Source organism: Nipponia nippon, unplaced genomic scaffold (assembly GCF_047370975.1).
Source record: "Nipponia nippon isolate SJK-2023a ecotype South Korea unplaced genomic scaffold, ASM4737097v1 scaffold_5, whole genome shotgun sequence".
Classification (NCBI taxonomy): domain Eukaryota; kingdom Metazoa; phylum Chordata; class Aves; order Pelecaniformes; family Threskiornithidae; genus Nipponia; species Nipponia nippon.
The window spans coordinates 40,084,848-40,104,448 of NW_028262369.1; the positions used below are offsets into that span (position 1 = coordinate 40,084,848).

The 19,601-nt window shown below is 40.4% G+C and overlaps 3 protein-coding genes across 5 annotated transcripts in view; 2 read left to right on the top strand and 1 right to left on the bottom strand.

Moving 5' to 3' along the window:
- ABCD3 (ATP binding cassette subfamily D member 3) overlaps positions 1–3,748 on the top strand; it is a 33,961-nt gene extending 30,213 nt beyond the window's left edge. For all 3 annotated transcript variants that reach the window (XM_087733338.1, XM_087733339.1, XM_087733337.1), the window contains one exon: positions 637–3,748. In XM_087733338.1, coding sequence (XP_087589464.1) covers positions 637–714 — 78 coding nt within the window. In that variant the 3' untranslated portion in view covers positions 715–3,748. The remainder of the gene's footprint in view (positions 1–636) is intronic.
- A 9,405-nt stretch (positions 3,749–13,153) lies between these two features.
- F3 (coagulation factor III, tissue factor) lies at positions 13,154–19,316 on the bottom strand. Its single transcript, XM_087733769.1, has 6 exons — positions 19,171–19,316; positions 17,956–18,070; positions 16,325–16,509; positions 15,737–15,918; positions 15,451–15,610; positions 13,154–14,273 (listed from the first exon to the last, which is right to left on the bottom strand). The coding sequence occupies exons 1-6, from the start codon at positions 19,238–19,240 to the stop codon at positions 14,134–14,136; spliced, it is 852 nt and encodes a 283-aa protein (XP_087589895.1). The 5' UTR covers positions 19,241–19,316; the 3' UTR covers positions 13,154–14,133.
- An 82-nt stretch (positions 19,317–19,398) lies between these two features.
- The window catches only part of SLC44A3 (solute carrier family 44 member 3), a 117,540-nt gene continuing 117,337 nt past the window's right edge, over positions 19,399–19,601 (top strand). The window contains exon 1 of the mRNA XM_087733766.1: positions 19,399–19,483. The gene's annotated coding sequence lies outside the window, so the exon portion shown is untranslated. The remainder of the gene's footprint in view (positions 19,484–19,601) is intronic.

The window sequence follows — 19,601 nt, forward strand, 5'->3', positions numbered from 1 at the left end:
CCTATTAAATTGACTTTACAATTCAAGGTGTTCTCATTTTTCATCCTAATAGGTCATGTTCTGTTTTTTTTAAAAAGGGTTTTATTTTCATAAGTAAACAAAAAAAAAAGGTAACCAAAAATCCTTAAATGTATCTGGAAAAGTAGCCTCAAAAATATGAAAGGCTCACTAGATACTTAAGAATCCAGTAAGCAGCATGGAGTTTTTGCTTTCAAGATGCCTAGTATATCTGCGCATAAAAAAAAGTTAATCTCTCATACGTGGACTTCTTTTCTCCAAACTAAGATTTCACTGTTATTGTTACTTTTTATGCAGACAGACCGTATGTGTGGGAAAAATACTGAATTAATACACGGGGATGAATGTGTACCTTAAGTATATTGTCACAAAACCCCAAGACAGCAGTGTTAAGTCTAGGTGTGACCATTAGCAGACTGATGGATGATAGGAACAAAACCAGTTAAACTCTTTTTTCCAGAGGCAATTTAATTTAATGAAACACAAGGTGGGAGAAGCTTAACCTCTGGCTAGCTGAGTTTAAGATTTTGCATTAGAACTACTTCAAAATATAATCTATTTAGGCATTTATAGACCTGGTAATTTTTAGGTGGTTGATAATGTGTTCCTTTATTTCAGTTTTACTTGCATATGGATGGCAGAGGAAACTACGAGTTCAAGAAGATAACTGAAGACACAGTTGAATTTGGATCTTAAAGTCATGAACTGAGCTGCTACAGAGACTGATGATTACATGAAGCGTGTAGAATGGCAGACATTTTACGATAAAACTACTCAGCTTGTTTTTTAAACAAATTAACTAGGATAACCCAAAACAAGCTGTTAAGCGTTTACTGTTATGTAGGATATTGCTAATTGTGTATATGTTGGTTTAATTATTGATATGTACTAAGAATGTCCTTATTCTTGTGGTTTAAAAACCTGCCTAAATTAAATTGGGCTTAAATCAGTGTAACCTGATTCATCCTGGGATGCAAACCATTTAAAATCAGCTGATTTGACTTTTGTAGACCTTCTTTCTCTTCAGTGAAAAGCCCTGTTAAAATTAGGGTTGCTACCTCTCTTGTTCCTGCAAAGCAGTCTTGGATTTTTGCTCTGTTCTATGCATATTTCTGAGTTATCTCACAAGGTGCAGGACATTCTCCCATCTTCAGATCTGTGCCCTGTTAAATGAAAGAGCCTTTTCCTTGACCAAGCCTTGTGATGTAGCCAATATGCCCTTGCTGATAAAGGATGGACTGAACCTAAAAGACAAAACTAATTCCTTCTGCTAAAAAAAAATAAGTTCTTTGCTGGGTTTTGGATTCTCATTAACATCTGTCCATGCAATTCTCTCTGCTGCTCAGCAATCCCATTCTCTCCCAATTTAGCAAGAGCTTCATCCATCCCCCACCCCAGCTGCCCTTTTTCTGTCAGAGAAATACTGTGGTAATGAAGAGTTGAGAGGAGGTTGAGGGAGGAAAGGACTGACCAAAAAAAAAAAAAAAGAGGGGAGAAGAACAGTGATGGTCCTTGTATCAAACAATCTTGTGCATGTTTTCAGCTCTGAAGAAATGAATGGCTCCCACAAGTAGAAACAGAGAAAAGAATGTGGATCCAATCATTCTTCTCTTGAAATCAGTAGGGGTTAGAGTGCACTCAAAAATGTTAATCTGTGAAATAGCAGACTGTTGTGTGTCCTGTGTGTGTTCAGTCCTGTAATACAGCAGTTGCTTTTTCTAAGTTCCTCCTTTTCTCCCTCTTTAAAAAAAAAAAAATCGGAGCTTCTCATGGTTTTAGCTGCCCTTCAGATCCGAGTTTGGAAGTAAGTGATAATGGTACTTCCTGTTTGGTCTTCTGGGCTGTGGAGCCTAAAATGATGCTTTCATCCTTCACACTTATTCTGTTATTTGTCATGAGGTTTCTTGAATTCTTATATAAATTATTCACCAGTGATTCTCGCTGTTGTCTGAGGATCTCTAGTCCCTGTTGGTCATCTTGTTCCAGCTGCCAAATCCCCTTGAAGAAACCAAACTCTTTAAATAGTTTACTGTAACTGTTTTTTTTCCATACAAATGATTACTGTGGTTGCCATATGACTTTGACAAACATAAATGCAGCAAGGTGATTTTTGTGATCGGGGAATAGGAAGGCATAACTCAAACTGAATCACTGTTTAGGCTTTAAAACAAAAATTTACAATACCTGTTGTACAGTGAAGGTCTAGTAGTTTTTTAGTGTTCTATATAAGATATAACGTAGGAATGCACTACATGAAGGCATGCATAAAATATGCAATAAATCTGTTCTCTGTGCATCTTTTATCAAGGGTTTAGATTAAAAGCAAAAACAACTTTTTGTAAAATGGATATGCAGTTGGATGCGCTGCTGTCTGTTAATTTTTACCCCATTTGATTAGTCATCATCTTTCATGTTGAAATTGCTACCTGTTAATATTTTTCCTTTTATCATAATTCTTGCCCATACCTGTCAGTACTACTGTTCTTTCATAGTACTCAAATGCAAACAGCTATCCTGGTATAAGAATCTAGTGACTACAGTAGATTCATGGTATAATGCATCAATGAAAGTCAAAAAAGCCTCTCTGAAGTGTAGCATGTTCAAGAGAATAAGGTACCAGAATAAACTTTTGTGCTTGGGCCACAAGAAGGCAAACAGATATCTCATTTTACTAACTTTTTTCTGTTCATTCAGATTCTCACATCAGACATAACATAGCAGGTAGCAGCATGCTCTGTGTGAGGTGGTAGGTTTTTTAAATTGTAACCGTGAAAATAGGGATGCCAGATAGCTATTTCTTTTTTCCTTTTGTGAAAGTTCTCAGCACAAATGCAACTTCTTCTCTTGGAAGGGATGTTTTAGTAGCCTTTTAGAGAGACAAAGGAAAAAAAAAAATCTTTAAAAGGAGAAAGTTGCTATTATCCTTGTGACTAGGGCAGACTTTGCAGTGGAGTAGTGAACTTGGGATACTTTAATGTATTTTTAACCCTGATGAGCAAAACCACACACAGCACACTTAAATAGCACCCAGCAGCCAATCCCAAGGTACTTTACAATTCAATTGGTTAATAGCAGATTTTTCTGTAATCTCAGATTTATTTTAAAAACTAAAACCAGAAAAATTAAAAATCCAGCTCCATACCCAAGGAGGAATAGGTTTGCCTTTAGATGCTATGGAGTTCTTTGAAACTGAGGATGCTGGTATCTCCTTAAGGTCAGGACTTAGTGTTCCTAAATATACTGGAAGGAAAGAAAAATATTCTTCTGCACTTGATTGTATGAGAGGCTTATAAAGAAAGTATAAAAAAGAATGATGTTTTAGAATGGTATTCTTAAAAGGCCTTACATTAAAGTATTTTGAGATAGACTTGGTCTAAGGAAAGATGGTAAAAATTCTAATGAAAATGATCCAAGTCTCAGTTCTGTTGCAGAATTGCACTGTGATACTCTATTTTAGCTGTTAGGTCTTTTTAATAGCACAAGTTGGAAGTTTGTAAATTGGAATTCTGAACTATCTTAGTAAGACAAAGTACTGATGAATATTTTCAGTCTCAAACTGTTGGTGCTTTGAAGATGGTACTGGTAATAGTCAGATGGCTGCATTTCAACAGTGGTGGGAAACATTCCTGTATGTAAATACTGTAAAGTGCTTTGGAGGGGGGAATGGCGCTATATAAATGTAAGACATTAAGTGCCTCTGAAATAATAATAAATCTAAAGATAAAATATATCTAGGCTTTTTATGTTTCTTGATGATGTGATTAGGAATTTTGTAACAATACAGTGAATGCATACTCAACAATTTTCGAGTTACTCGATGAGATGATTGACTTGTGTTCAGCTTATAAAGTCTGTAGTACTGTCTGAAATTCACCCTGGAACCAGCCAGATGGTGCCATCCAGTTGTAGGTTTAACAAAAAAGATGAGCTCAGTACTTGAAGATGTGTACTTAGAGAGCAATTGGATCATAGGTGCATTAATCTGTTGTAAGTCTGCGCTGATTCTGACCTCTCCTCTCTCTCCTTTGTCCACTGGCCACTTCTTTTCCCTTCAAGTTTATTGATTTTTAGAAGGGTATGGGCCTGAATAAGGTTAACACAATATCAGTACTTCATGTGGTAATTCTTTTGAGTGCTTCTTAATCTTTGTACTTTGAGGAAAATAGGATAATCACTCTCCACCTTTATTGTATTTGTGATTTTTTTTAATGTCTGTCTTTGTTGTGGTAGCTATACCAGCTATCAGGATACTTGAAACTCAGTGTAAGAGTGAAACCAAGATATGCTTGAATGAACTGATTTTAAGAGTCTTCTCTTGTGATCAGTGTTTTCTAATGCTAATTAGTGCTAATTTTTCCTTCTCTTAGCTGAGATTAGTTGTGCAACAAGTGTATTTGTGTAGCATTCTTAAAGGATAGAGCTGCCTTTGAAAGGAAATTCCTCAACCAAGGATGCAGTCTAAAAATCTAAGTGTTATTCAACTTAGCTGGTGAGTTGGGGAGAAAAAAAAGGAACTTGTGTGTTGTGGATGTGATGTTTAATTCTTAAATTTAATATTTAGAGTAGTGTGAAGTCTGTTACTTGTTCAACTCTGGGCTCTCAGCTACCCAGTTCATTCCAAATGCGTGGTTTGTATGCCTCAACACTTTAATTCTTCCTTATGTAGAGGAAAAACGCCAGTTCCTGGAACAGTAGAACTAAAACCATGGAGCAACAAATTCAAACTCCTTTTCAAGGATCAATCCACTGTCTTTTGAGGATGTTCAGTAGCCTTGATCCAGTATTTCTGAGCATTTAATAAAGCTTCAGACAGCTATCCCCTCTGAGCAAAAATTAAGCTTTCTTGACGAAGACTGGGGTTTTTTTTTGGGGGAGGTGATAGTGCTTTCTACAGGACTAGCATGAAACTGGAATAAGCTGCAAGGTGCACAGAACATCACTGTGAACCTTGTCATTTTCCATCCCAAGTGCAAAGCACGCTTCACTGCAGAATGGATATATTATATACAAACAAAAACCCAAAACAGCAGGAAATGCACACAAAAATCCAACCTACCTTTGGCCCTTGTAATTCTTCTGGGAGAAGTTGGCAGTGTAAGCTACATCTTGGCCAGTACGCATGTTGCAGGGATGTTTCTTGCCCAAATGTGGCAGAGAGAAAGTGAAGTAGACACACCTGGCTGGACAGCCCAAATATAAGATTACTTCAGCACCATTTGAAAGAGACTTGTGCTATAAGAAATTCCTGGATGTATTGCCACTTCATTAGCTCTGTACTGTATAGTAGAGAAGATGACTAGCGAGAAACAAAGCAGCAGGTAGTGCTACCATGACGCTTACTTGACAGGCTTTTTAATTAAATCGCATCTAGTATTGACAACTTAAATGGCTTACTATGCTTCTGCAGAATAAGGAATTCAATCTTCATGTTTCTTAAATCTATAAAGAAGAAATATCCTGTGGATTAGGACTGGAGAGAAAGAACTAATTTAGTGATTCTTCCATAGGATTCAGCTCTCCGCAGACTCAACAAATACCAGTGTGTCACCTAATCTTTGATGTTCTGAAGTGGTCTAGAAATGTGAAAAAACATTAAGGTGTCCTATCATCAGGATAGGAGTTAAAAATCCATTATTAAAATGTATATGTAGTTGTCATACATACTATGAGATGTCATAGAAATGTCCATGATAATGATCACCTGAAATCCAACTGTGAAAAATAGTAGGGGGAGAAAGTTACCTTGATTTTATAGGAAAGATAAACCACAACTTTTTTTCTGTCAAGAAGAAAGTCAACATTGTGCAAGTTCAAATTTCCGCTTATAAAGCTGCTGTTCAAAACACTTACTTCTATGTATAATCTATTTGCTTCTTTATTAGGTGTAGATATCAGTTGATTTGTGCCAGTCTTTTTCATGAGCATGGAAAGAGGTTTCTTGGTTTTATGAATCAGTGATGTGCAGCTGTTTTGGGAGGAGGTTGGTTGGTTTTCCCTTCACATGTTGTGGTCCGGGCTCTTGCTCTGGGTACAGTCAGATTTTTGTTAAGGATGCCTTAAAGTTCACCTGGAAGTTCAGAATGGCTGTACACACTACAGGTTCCTATAATATGTTTGTTCGTGTTCTGATCCTGTCGTGTGCATTCAAACCTAAGATGAAACTGGTTTCATCTTGAAACAGAAATACAGCCAAGCTAGGTTTCTATGAAAGCAGTTTGTCTTTTGTGTTAAAACCTTAGAAACATGTTATCTTCAAAGTTGCTCAGCCACCTTTGAACTGCTGTATCATTTTCTTTCCTTGTATGTAAAAGCCAAGCCAGATCACAAGCAGCCTGGAACTTCACAGACAGAAGCTGTCTTAAGGGAGTAATTTGAAAAATATGACAGATTCAGGGTTTAAATAGAAATAATACGCCTAAACATCTGGTGAAATTCCATGGGGACTGACTTTGGAAACTAAAGACATTTTGCCAGTAACCCTGCAAGGAATGCAACAGTGCAAGAATAATCATCCAACTGGCATTTTAAAATAGGAGAGAAGGGGAACTTAGACACTCCACTTCTATGGAGTTTATCTTTCACAAACCAGGCTTAACAATCACAATCTCTCTCGCACTGGTTAGAAACCGCACTCTTAGTGACCTTTGGCAAGTCTGAACCATGAAGATTCAATACAATGGCTTTTACTGGCAATAGGAGCTTATGTGCTGTAGTGTCCAGCCCTGTTCCCTGCTCTGCTTGTCCACAAACCAACATCCTTATTCCCCACTCATCCCTTGTTCTGGGAAACAAGTGGCATCCACACTTGATGCCTCACCAAAATAGAACAGAACTGGAAAAATGAAGTCAATGCTGTCTGGACAAAACTAAGACTGCTGAGATTGGTTTACTTGGACAGAAACAGGGAACTCCACCTACATGACTGAGCAAGTTTTCTGCTTTAAAATAACTTCAGTGTTTGGCACAAATCACAACTAATTTTTTAAGCTTGATTATAGAAAATTTGGGCAACACCGCTCTGGAAAAGACACTTCACGTATGCACTTGAAGAGACATTCTTCTATGTAACCAAATATACCCTTTCTTTTCTTAGACTGAATGATTTAGTGCAAGCAGGTACTAAAAAACATTTGACTAATTTTAATTAATGTGAATCATGACAAGGTAAGTAGTGTGACGATGCTCCCCAAAGCAAGCTAGCCTTTATTTATTTACTTTATTGGGGTATTCTAGTGCGGGAATGTATTGGCACAAAAGCAACAGAGCTAAAAACAGCTGTGTCAGAAGCTGCTGATGTGACAGACTTAGTAACTAACACTGAAAGATAGTGAAGTATCTATAGAGGGGCTGATAAGCTAAAGTATTTGGGAAAATAATGGTTAAAAAGGCAGGCATGTGTGCTGGAGGCTTCTTAAAACTCTGATGCAGTCTTACATATTGCAACAGGACTTATCGAGAAAGCCAGGAACCGTTAGCAAATCTTTTTGGAGCTTAGTAGGGAATTAAGGGCCAAGGTCAAATCTGCACGTTGACATTCTTGTCGTTTTTTAACCCACAGATACTAACTAGATAATAAAAAATCTAGGGGTTTTTTATTAGAATAGTTGTATTTAGAATAGTCCAAAGTAGAGAATTTTGAAAAGGCTGCATGAGGTTAGTGCTTCAATACTCACAAAAATCTCTTCATGCTTAGCGTGTGACCCCTGTAAACTTCCTCTGAGGCACTGGGGTGCCTCGTGCCGGTGGGACAGAAGGTCCTTGAACAGGTAGGTCTGATAGGCAGTATTAGTTCCTGTGTACGCTGTGTGTTTTATTGTCCCTGAGGTTATTATATAGTGTAGCGACCTGCCTGAGAGATGTGGTACCCTCACCTGGGACCTGTTTCAGCTTCTTGTGCCTGTGCTTCTAGAGTGGAAGGTCATTCCTTCAAAAGCCTTTTTCTGGGGTGCTTTTTTGAGACAAGTTCAGCAGAACTCAAAGCATGTAAAGCCCAAAATAGCCCCTGTTAAAAATGTGGCTGCATTCCAGCTATTCCTGCCCTTCCCTTTCTTTTCCTTGCTGCTGGACAGATAGCATGTTATCACAGTTCCAAACATAGCTTGTACTTCAACATAACCTATAGGGCTTTTACAGCTCAATTTATGCCATGTGCAGTAGTAACACGTTTTCCAGTGCTCCTAGAAGACTTCAGTCCCTTCTCCGGGGTTCCCAGTCCATTCCTCTAAGAGTTAAAAGGGCAGCAAGAGGAATCTGTTTTCTTTTTGAAGCATACCGAGGAAAGAAAGTCTGGTAAGAAGCTTAACATTCAACGTGAAAAGCTCCTAATTCTGAGCTGCAACTGAGTTTTCTGAGACTAAAGGAGAACTTTGTCAGGAGAAGGGAGTATGGTTTTGCGCTGGCTTTAACACTATTGTGCAAACAAGGGGTAAATAAGTACCTTTTGCTACCAGTTGGATTGTTAACTGGGGCCTAGTTTCCAGCAGTGCTTGAAAACTGGACAAGACAAGGTATGGTAGAACCCAGGATCCCCGGAGAACATGGCAGGGGGAAACGCAGACTGAATGGAAGACAGGGGAGGGTGTTCAGGGGGAGAGAGCTGCTCCCGCCCTTCCCGTCAGGTCTCATTGAGCTGGTCAGATGATCTCTTGCTCTTCATTATTCGGAAAGAGAAGGTCTAGCAAATTTCACATTTCACTTTTCCTTCGAGTTTTGGTGAAATCTGGATTCAAACTGGCTATCAGTGTACTAGCTGTTTAGGAAAATTTGGATTGTTAACATACTGATTATGCCTTTTTTTGCCACTTGGGGTCACCTTTTCTAGCCCCACGAAACAGAATACCAGATAGGCAGTTGCAGAATTAATATCGTAGGGATGGCTCACAGATATAAGTTCTACGTGCAGTGCTGCTGCTCTGATATAGCAGCATTAAGAGCAAAGAAGGAACAGATCTGTGGTGTTTGTGGTTCCACTACGAAAGCGATAGCTTGCAGCGGTGACATGCGGTGGTATGGTTGCACCCTTGATGCTTTATGGAAGCAAATGATCACGCTACAAATAAAGTGGAAAGAAGGGAAACCAGATTGAGTATCATCTCTGTGGAGACGTACGTATTTGGTGTGAACGGATGGTAAAGTATGAAGGCAGCAGAGGGAAAACTTTCTGTGTTAATCAAGGATGCGCTCTAAAAAAAAAAAAAACCACCAACAAAAACAAAACAAAAAACACAAACAACACAAACAAACAAACAAAAATCCCCACCTTTTTCCCTGGAATAATAAGCACTTTTTATTATAGTAGGTTTTAAAGTCTCACTTGTCATTCTAGCTCTTTCTTTACACTAGCTTTTTAATTGAGTTATGTGAGTACTGAAGAACTAATTAAAAAATTATCATGTGATCTCATTGGGAAAATATTTCTCTTCAGAGGAAGGAGGTTTTTAATTAAGCCTCTTTTGATGAAACAGTTTTGTGAATATAACAATGTCTGAGTACTTTGCTATTTAAATATTTCTTGAAGTAATAAGGTAGAAAATTTGAAAATAAAAATGGAAGAAAATGCATCAGTGAGGATAACTGAGGTCTGGAACTGTGAATATTCTCTGAGTTCAGATTAATTACTTCATCGCTAGTTAAACAAGTCCCTAAAAACATTAATATTTAAAGGTAATTAGGTGCACTGAGAAAGGCACTCGGAGCAGCGCTAGTGAAAGTTCTGGAAGTTATTGATCCAACTACGGTGACCGAGGGAAACTGTAGAGTAAAAAAATGCTGCCACGCTATTAATATATTCTCAATTGTTGATTAAGGGATATATATTTATTCAGGTGCTATATTTTCATTTAAATGAGATCCTAACCAGCTGTTTGCAGGAATGACACTGTGGGGAAGAACAGGTAAGGGCAATGAGTAGGGGATGGGGGAGAGGAATGGAAACACCAACAAAGGAGCCAGGGGGAGAAAGGAGCAGAAATGTTGTGAGCTTCTTGCAGGAGCAAATCACTGAAGTATGTCACTAATAGGGCATGAATTTTGACAAGATGAGAAACAGGCACAATCCCTGCAATTGGACATAGGAGATAGGAGCTGGCTGTAAAAGCCCTGGAGGCAGTCAACATGGCTGGGTCTTTATTCCCAGGGACTGGCAGGTTTTACTGGAAGAAATCGCCCCTGAGGCATGTCTTCGTATGACCTTGCCTAATTCAGTTCCAATTAGAGGCTGAGGAATTACAGGGAAAGATGTTCCTTCTGGGTCCTTTTGGGGGATAGTGAAATGGGCTATATGGGCTGAGTGAGAGCCTGTGCCGGAAGAAGCAGAAGGATCTCGCTAGTGGGAAGATTTCTCATCATAAGGTGGAAGGAAGAGGAGGTTTGCAGCACGCCTGTCCTGGTCATTATGCCCTGAGCTGTTGTGAGTGTCCTGCTGTAGAGCGCTGGAGGGCACACACCAGCAAATAAGGGAAGGGCAGCTTTCTGTCATAGTTTCCCTTTGTTAAGGGAATGGGCGTACTGTGTGAGATAGCACATGCCAGGGTGAATAACACCACACCTAAAGGTTCTGGAGAGACTTTCAGCCGGCCAGTTCCTGCTTCTGTCCTGTCTAGCACGTTGCTCTTTTTTGTCTTTCCTGTCTTCCTCAAACATCAATACCAGGTCTTCTCTCTCCCGCAGTGACAAACATAGACTATAGAAACTGTGGTTATTTGTATGTGGATAAATACTGCGTAATTAGAAGACTACTCCGTTGACTCTTGGGCCTGGTGCTGTCAAAAGCCCACTCATTCCCGTGTATTACAAGGTTCTGAAACTGTGTAGCAATCACTAATAATCTGCAAAATAATCAGCATTAAAAAACTGAACCAGGAAGGTCACCTATCGCAGCTGTTTATTCTCACTTACTTAATGCTGAAACTCTCTGTCCTGAGCTGCCACGTAGCTAGAGAACCAAGTTAAGCTTATAATCGCATTCTTATAACTACATTCCTCTCAGCAGCAGCCTTCTCACAGTGGAAAGCTGAGTCTGCTAGAAATATATTAACTAAGCTGTTTGCTGCCATATCTGTCATATATACATTTATGAAGTCCTGTACAGTTGTTAATTTTAAGTAATGGCAATAATTTTATTGTCTGTAATGCTGTTAGGGCTGGCAGAGAAGTAGCAGCACAATATCAGCCTTTGTTCACTCCTGTGAAGAAAAGAATGTGGGTTTAAAGCAGTACTATAAAATGGAAGTGGCTTATTACAGTACACAATGTTATGTATTGATTTGTATAAGGAGAGAAGACCAGTACTGTGTCAGGGAACTGTGCCGATGTTTTTCTCCACTTGAAATAGCTGGATACCTCTTCCTGCACCAGCTGACAAGGAGCAAAGAGGAACAGGGGAATCGGGAGCATCAGTAGGAACACTCCTGCTTATAGAAACCTGTGTGGAAGATAAGCCAGGGAACTTAGGTGGGTAGGAAAAGCCTTCCCTTTCTCACATCCATTCCCTGGGTGGCTGCCTCTGTCTTAAGTCGGTACAGCGCTGAAGTGTGTTGTAGATAAGATCTAATCTTTCTTCCTAGTGACAATACCTTTATTCAACAACTCCTTTTGCCCACCCTGATACTCTGAGAAAGTTAAATCTGTGCATGAAACATTTTGCGTGGGCTCGGTAGCCTGACCCACAGGATAATACCTCCGGAAGTCTGCAATAAAAAGCCCCTTTCCCAACTGCCTCCGCAAACGGAGACAAACCTCTTTGAAACAGGATCCGTGAGCCCCATGACTCTGGTTACTCAGCGTTGTTGGATGGTAACATACTGCAGCTAGGGAACAGAAGCGCTTCAGGCTTCCAGAACTTGTGCAGTAGTGGGTCCCTCTCCTGCCATTTAAGGCACTTGCTTGCATTTCTATGGGTGTTCTTTCTTTCTCTCTTTCTTTCTTTTAATAAAAACAACCTTCATATGCCGAACAAACTAAAAATCTCTTAAGTAATGAAGCACGATTTATAACGTCATTCTGAGTAGCTTATGACAATCAACTGCATGGTCGAGTCTAAAAAATGCTATGCTGTAACCTACAGGCTTTCCTTTCCCGAGCTCTTCCCTTTTCTGAGCTTGCTACTGAATGAAGCCGAGGAAGCAAGAACAGGGAAGGGAAGTAACGATGACAACTTCGGAATGGTTTTACATTTACTCCCACAAGCTCTCATATTTTTGATTGCAGTTGTAAGATTCCTCCTCCCTACAAGGCTTATGCATCAGCATAAACATTTATTGCACAATATTAAGTAAACAGGGTTTTTTTTTGGGGGGGGGGGGGCGGGGGGGAGATGGTGGTTTTCTCCTCTCTGTAAAAAAGGGAATTAAAGAACAAAGAAAACCCCCATAAACCACGCTCACACATTCACAGGAGCCTTATCCATAAAAAGAAGGTATCTATAATACAGTAGGGATGAAAAATATACAATTCTGTGAAAATTGCTAGCTTGGGATATTAATTTTATATGATGTTATTCCTTCCCATAAATGCAATGGGTATCTATCTTCCTTCAAGACAGGTATAAAGCTTTGAGATATAGCCCATTTGTTTTTCTGTTCTCTTGAATGTTTTTTTGTGTGTGTGTGCCTGTGACCGTCGTTAGCAGCAGCAGTAGATACCAGCATTGGTTGCAGCAGTTCTCAGCTCCGGGCCAGATCCCATAATGCCTTGAACGAACATTAGTACCACAAGCAGCACAGGCACCACTGTGGGACTCCCTAGGCGACGCATCCAAAGAGACGCCTGGTGTACTTTCCATTAGAATGAGAAGCTGTGAATGCAAACACTGAACAATCGCTCACGTAAGCGGACAACTGAAAAGCGGCTCGGGACTCCAAAACCTTTCATCAATTCATGAACTGTGGCTTCCCATATTTTTATCCTTACAGGTAGCAGGTGCCCTGGAAGTCTATTTTGCAGAGTCCTGGTTAGACTTCTAGCAGCTTGCCTACACTGCTGTTGCAAGATAGGTTTCCTAAATGTATTTTTAATTTAGTTCTGGAACGAATGCTGTACTTCATTTAAAAAAGGAAAAGAAAGTCTTATTTTCCCAGTCACCTTTATTTCACTAGAAAAGTATAAATTACCATCATAAATACAGATATCACCAGTATAAAAATTAGATTATCATTTATAAAATAAATATTAAAATAGTCAAAGCAACAGGTACCTCCAAATCCCATCACCAAGATGATTTGAATCTATACCACATAAACAATTCATTTACCATTTAATTAAAAATAATGTACAAAATGCAGTAAATACTGCTACCTACTCAGTGCTTGCATGAAGTGAGTTACTACTGACTCAAAAACTGCAAAGTATTTGTTCTAACACTGACTTGGAATCTTCAGACTACCCTGTCTGTATAACTCTAGGTGTAGTGTAATCCAGATATGCTTTCCAGATGGATAGCAGCTACCTACTTCAAGAGTGTTCCTTACAAGCCACCAGTACAGTAGTTTCAGTTTGTTTACCTCTGATTGTCTATATCCAGAGATAAATAGACCAAGTTAATTCTATCCAAGAAGTGCAGAAATCATAGTAGCATCTTTGTCACATCTGAACTAACAGATCATTTCACCAGTTAATAATGTTAAAAGAAAGTCAGATAAATACAGGTTTTGTTTCATAGAAACAAAAAGATGTTCCTTTTAGTTAGGTAAAGGACACATATTTTTCAAAAGTAGTGTTTTTTTCCCCTCACAAGTACCATAAATCTTCTGGCTCAGTAAGGCCATACTTTCAGAATGGCTGTACCTGGTCAAGTCAAAGGTCCATCTAGTTCAGAATCCTGTTTCAGACAGGACAATAGAAGGAGCTTGGGCAGAGTGTATGAGCAGGGTTAGGATACACGACAGATCACCAGAGTACTTCTCCAGCCTCTGGCCACTAGTGACACAGGAGCTTCCTGATATCGGGATTTTTCATCTGTGACTGCCTAATGGATTTTTGAATCCGCATAAAGTTTGGGCTTCAAAATTCCTGTATCAGAGAGGCTAAAAGGCTCCACCCAATTACCCAATTTATGTTTTTTGTTGTGTTTTTTTTTTTTCCTTTGGAACTGCCACTAGTGTCCACAATAATTTTTCCTTAGACACCATTAAGCGGTTCCTTTTCTCTTGCAGCTTTTGTTTTCTTGCGTTTACACAGGATCACTGATAGGACAATGGCAAAAATGATGACCGCAATTGCTATCACTGCTATGATGATAAAGAGTTCTGCTCCGTATTCTGTAAGGGAGGAAAAAAATTCAAGATTCAGTGATCAGAAACTATAATGTCACAGTGTTACAAACTCTTAGAACCCACTCCACTGAACTAAAAAATGCTTTCTGTATTTTACAGTATCACAGAAGTGGAGTGACCACCTGTGTGTGAACTGAATTCATTTTAACGTGAATGTGTTGAACTGAGGCAAAGCTTTATTCCACCTCGTTCACACTGGGTTTTAATCTAGTTCAGTTAGTGCGCTAAAACATCATGCCATCACCACAAGAATAAGTCAAGCCATTCACCCTACCCCTGCATTATTTCTGTGAAACTAAGTCCAAGTGGAAATTTATTCTAGGTTAGAAGCTAGAAAACACCAACAGAAGAGATTTCTATTCAAGTTGTAATTTACTAGAATTCAACTATTGTGATAAACAAAAAATATATCTAGATAAGAAAGTTAATTTGAGAGAGTTAATTTGCCAATTTTAGAAGAGCTTTTCTACTTAAAGTGCAAATATTCTTGTCTGATGGAGAAGAAAGATACAGTACAACAATGCGATATTATTTAATGAATATTGATGACTTTATATTGAGGAAAGTGTTATCCAGATTGTTTGTCTGGAATTAGACTGACTGATTCACCGACCACTATCTAACTTATTTACCAGCAAAGAAGTCAATCTGCCAACATCTGACCTTGTAATGTAACGGTAAAGAAAGTCCAAGTCTCATTACCTGCTTTTGAGATAATAACTAAAGTTCAGTTCAAACTACAAGTCAATGGACATGTAGCACTCCTATGTTTCAGAGCTAATCCTTCAAGCACTTACTATGGGACCTGTTATTGAAAGGATCTGAGAAAAACAATCAGAAAACAAAAAAATGAAGCTGAAGGCTAGTGATGAGATCTGAAACCTCAGTGACCAGTCATCAATTCAGACAATTTAAGACTAATCAAAACAGTTTAGCAAAACCCTAAAACCAACTCCAACTAGCTAAAGATGGTGGACTCTTACTTAACGTGAGTTCTTCCCATAAGTTTCCATGTTCAGTCTGTGTCCTCTCACTTACACAGCAAACAGTTTATTCTATAAGGGGCATCACAATGTAAAGAGGTATAAAAATATACTAAGAATTGAAGTGTCTTTTTGTTAGAATGCTAACGGCTGTATGACAAACTTCACCAGATACTTACCATCCAAGAGACTTCTTCCTACACTGGTACAAAGCACCATGCTTTCTTGACCATCACGATTTTCTCTGCGGGAGGGAATGATTCCCTGTATGTAGAAGCAATAGTTCTTTGTGCTGTCAACGCTTATCTCAAATCTATCGCTTTTTGTTGTTGCATCTTTCTGTAAAGGGAAAAAAAATATTTCAAGAAAGTGTCCTCTGCAAAAAGTGCTAGCTCTTAAGGTAGCACAGAAATCGTGTAGCTATAATACAGCTACAGATATGTAAAAAGCAGAGTTAGACCTTACCTTTCCAGAACTTTGATCTTTCCAGTAATAGAGTTTGTACTCCAGGTCGTGTTGGAAAATATCTCGAATACTTTTAAAGCTTCCGTTAGGAAATGTATATGGTGTAAGTGGATCTTGGAACACAATATTCAGTTTGGAACCTTTTTGTGTGTAATTCTGTATCTCCGGTTTTCCGAGAACAGCTAAACAAGCATATTTAGAATTAAAAAACTGACATCACCTTTTCTACACAACATGCTCTTTTTTCTTCCTCCCTCCACTCCCGCCCCTTCTCAAATCTATTCTAATTTTACAGAGCCAAAGTGATACAGAGAAATCCTGAATTATTAAAAACTATCTTCATTTAGTACACAATGTTAATAAAGTGGTCTATTCACTGAAGTGAGAAACAAATGGTAACTAAAACCTTACACACTCCCCTACAACAGGGAAAGCTTTACGCCTGAATGTCTTCTTCTCAGATATCGGTATGGCTACTGTAAGAATCTATAGGAAAAAACTTTAGGCCCAATCTAAACCTCGTTTAAGTCAATGGAAGTAATCTTGAAAGGAAGTTTATGATAAGATTTAACTGGCAATCCTACTTACTCTGACTATAAGGTGTAAATTTTTCAGAGACTGCAAAAGGTGGTTCTTCAAAGTTATCCATCTCCGAGGACGTTACAGACAGTATGTGTGCTGTATAGGTCTCTTCTACATTCCTGAGCACATCAGTAACATCGCACTCTGTTTCTGCTGTCAATACGCATTTTTTTTTAGTGTCAGATGCCTGTCTGAAAAGAGCAAGAAAGAAGAGTCAACACTTTCCAACCAGACTTTTACATTTTTTCCCCTCAAACTGTATAGATTTCCCTCATCCAGTAAAACAGTCTTTCAGGTGTATTAGGCTGAAAATGAGAAGGAAAAAATACTCAAAACCCACTATCCTGTACAGCTATATTTCACAATTCAAAGTAGAATCAAGTGAATCAAATATGATCCATCTTAATTACAGAAATGTGTTATTGGATACATATATAACTATATATGTATATATATATATATATAACTATATCACAGATCAGTTAGTGGTAGTGTCCTAGAGACACCGTGAAAAGGGACAGAGGAGATTTGATCTTTGTGACCAAACAAACGTACCCTGTAAATGTACATAGATGAGAAAGCAAACATTTAAGCACCCTTCATCCATAAGAGCAACTTGTCTAAAGAAATGTGTCAGTATCAGAACTATACCTGATGCTATACTGAATCTTGGGCAAAGAGACTTCAACTTTTTTGCAAGCACAAATGGCTTGAAAGAAACTCCAGATTCATAAATTTCATAAAATTCATTCTGCTAGTGCATGCTTTTAAGTCTATTAATTTAATCACTCCCTTAAAGAATAAAAGAGCACATTAGGCCATTGCACTGGTATTTCATCCATTAGTCATAAGAGAGCTCTCATTTCAATGCCACTGTTACAGATAGAAGAGACTACAGTACCATACTTTCATTAATATGTAGGAGAGCTGATGATGCAGTTTCCCTTTGGGGCATGTTTAATAATGGTATGTGAATTAATATAGGAGCTAAGAACAGCACAGATTTATTACTGAACTTCATGGAATTTTTTGTGCGGTATTGAAAGACGTGTTAGACACTTCACATAAGCTGGCTACGAAATAGCTTAGATAAAACACGATGACAGAGGAAGTCTTGATGGAGGTAGATGAACAAAGGTAATTTTTACTATTAACCAGCAAGAGGAATTATTCATTTACTGTGATTCACCAATTAGAACAAAATGCAGACTCATATTTATCAGACCCCTCCAAAGACCACAGACAAAAGACTCAGTGCAGACACCTCGAAAATCATAAAAAGGCGAAGTTCTGTCTAATACATGGTATGCCAGATTGAGTGTCCACTTCTTCAAAGTATCTTGGCCTAGATCTCCAGTGCAGCTGGCCTGCACTGAACCCCAGAACTGAAATACTGATCTAAAGCTCAACTCTCTGTTTCTGAAGGGGGCAAAACCGGAAGCCTGAATCAGATATTCTTATAGTTGGATACAAAAAAGTATTAACAGCTGGGTTGGCAATTTTCCTAAATCCTCGTGTTTGGGCTCTTTCCCTGTTACATTCAGTCTCAGAAATATTCAAACACACTCTATTTGCATCTTCTTCGATTGCCATCAACGGGCACACCTTGGTTATCTATTACTAAGTTATCTACTTACCCGTGTATTTCTACTGTATAGAAGTAACCTGATGGTTTTGGTTGCCACTGTAGTATAGTTTTAAAATTGATTGAAGACCAAGTTATATTAACTGCTGTTGGTAGTCCTGGATTGCCTTTAAATACAGAAAAGAATGCGATCAGTCATATTATATGCAATTCCTGGCTCCCTGCAGTCACTGTTTAGTTAAATGAAGCAGTTGCTGTTAATTGCTACTTGGACAAGTTCTTTTGGGGGAAAAGGCTTGGTCCTGCCCTCTGGGCTCATGCTCATCTTACTAAAGGAATGTGCCCTGGCAGAAGCGAGAAACACAAGAAGAAAATTATTTTCCTGCTTGTAACTCCTAGGTTGGTGAGGTAACTTATACGGAGTTCTGTCTAATGATTCCTTTTTGCTCCAAGATCTCTGAAGAAGCTACAAAAGCTTGAAGATACTCATGAGAATGTCCAAGCACCAAATAAACGCAGTGTAGTTCAAAATCATCCCCGGCTGTATCTGCTGCAGAAGGCATTTGCTCCTAGTTTCCCCATTTATTTATTTTGGGAAGAGAAAGTCTTTCAAAATCAGTGGTTGCCCTGCACACTTATATCTGAGAGGGGCTACTGCCAGGATGAACTTGTGGCCCGCAGACAAGCGGAAGGGTAGCCACAGCTGTTTTGGGGAACCGCCTGGGAGGAAGCTGGAGCGGAAAACCCCGCTGTAACCTCTGGGAATCAAGTGTTTCACTGAGCGATATCCTAATTATTTTCTAAATACCATCTTCTCTGCCTCTCCGACAAGCTGGGAACTGGGAGCAAGGGAAAGAAATCTCGCCGATCACTCCTTCTTACAGCAGGTCAGCAGCTGCCGGCTCCTCAGACTCCCCCCGGCTCCCCAGCACCGCGGCGGCTATGCTCCTTAAGGATCGCTCCTCAGAAGAAAACAGCCCTTGTCACCCGAGCGCTCCGCCGTCCGGGTGCTGAAGCAGAGTCGGGTGGGAGCCGGGGCCCGCCACAGCCCGCGGGCGAGCGCCGCTTTCCCGCCACAGCCCGCGGGCGAGGGCCGCTTTCCTGCCACAGCCCCGCGCGAGACAGCCGCTGCCCGCGCCACCGCCGCCGTCTCTCCCCCGGGTCCGGCGTCTCCCTGTCACCACAGAGGGACGGAGCCCCGCCGTCTGTCCCGTCCGCCCGAGCCCGCGGCCCCCCGCCCTCCCTCCGTCCCGCCGCCGTTACCCACCGGCGGCGGCCAGGCGCCACAGCAGGGCGCTCAGCAGCAGAGCCCGTCCTGAGGCGACGGCGCGCAGCATCCTCGGGGGAGCGACCTGGCGGGATCCCGGTGAGGCGCAGCGCGGTGAGCTGCCGGCGGGGCGGGAGGCTCTGGCTTATATCTGTGGGACTGGAGGCGGGGACCGGCGGCGGGGAAGGCGGTGGGAGCGGCGGAGGCTGGGTGGCCGGCCCGGACGGGGTCATCGGGAGCGGGAGCGGGGCTGGCGGAAGCGCTGGGTTGAGCAAGCGGAGGAAGGGGGATCTCCGAGGAAACTGGCGTTACCGTAAGGAAAGGGGCCCGGAGGGAAGGGGCGGCATGTCCCCCGGGCGGCTCCAGCCCCGGCACCCTGCCCCCGGGCGCAGGCCCACCTGGATGTGCAAGGGCACCTGGACGTGCCCGCG

Bases quoted from the DNA above. Each gene is read 5' to 3' on its own strand.
- F3 (XM_087733769.1), bottom strand. From the start codon at position 19,240: ATGCTGCGCGCCGTCGCCTCAGGACGGGCTCTGCTGCTGAGCGCCCTG. The intron at 18,071-19,170 runs GTGGGTAACGGC...CTGTATTTAAAG, and splicing joins GTGGCGCCTGGCCGCCGCCG to GCAATCCAGGACTACCAACA. The intron at 15,919-16,324 runs GTAAGTAGGATT...ATGCTTGTTTAG, and splicing joins ATTTACACCTTATAGTCAGA to CTGTTCTCGGAAAACCGGAG.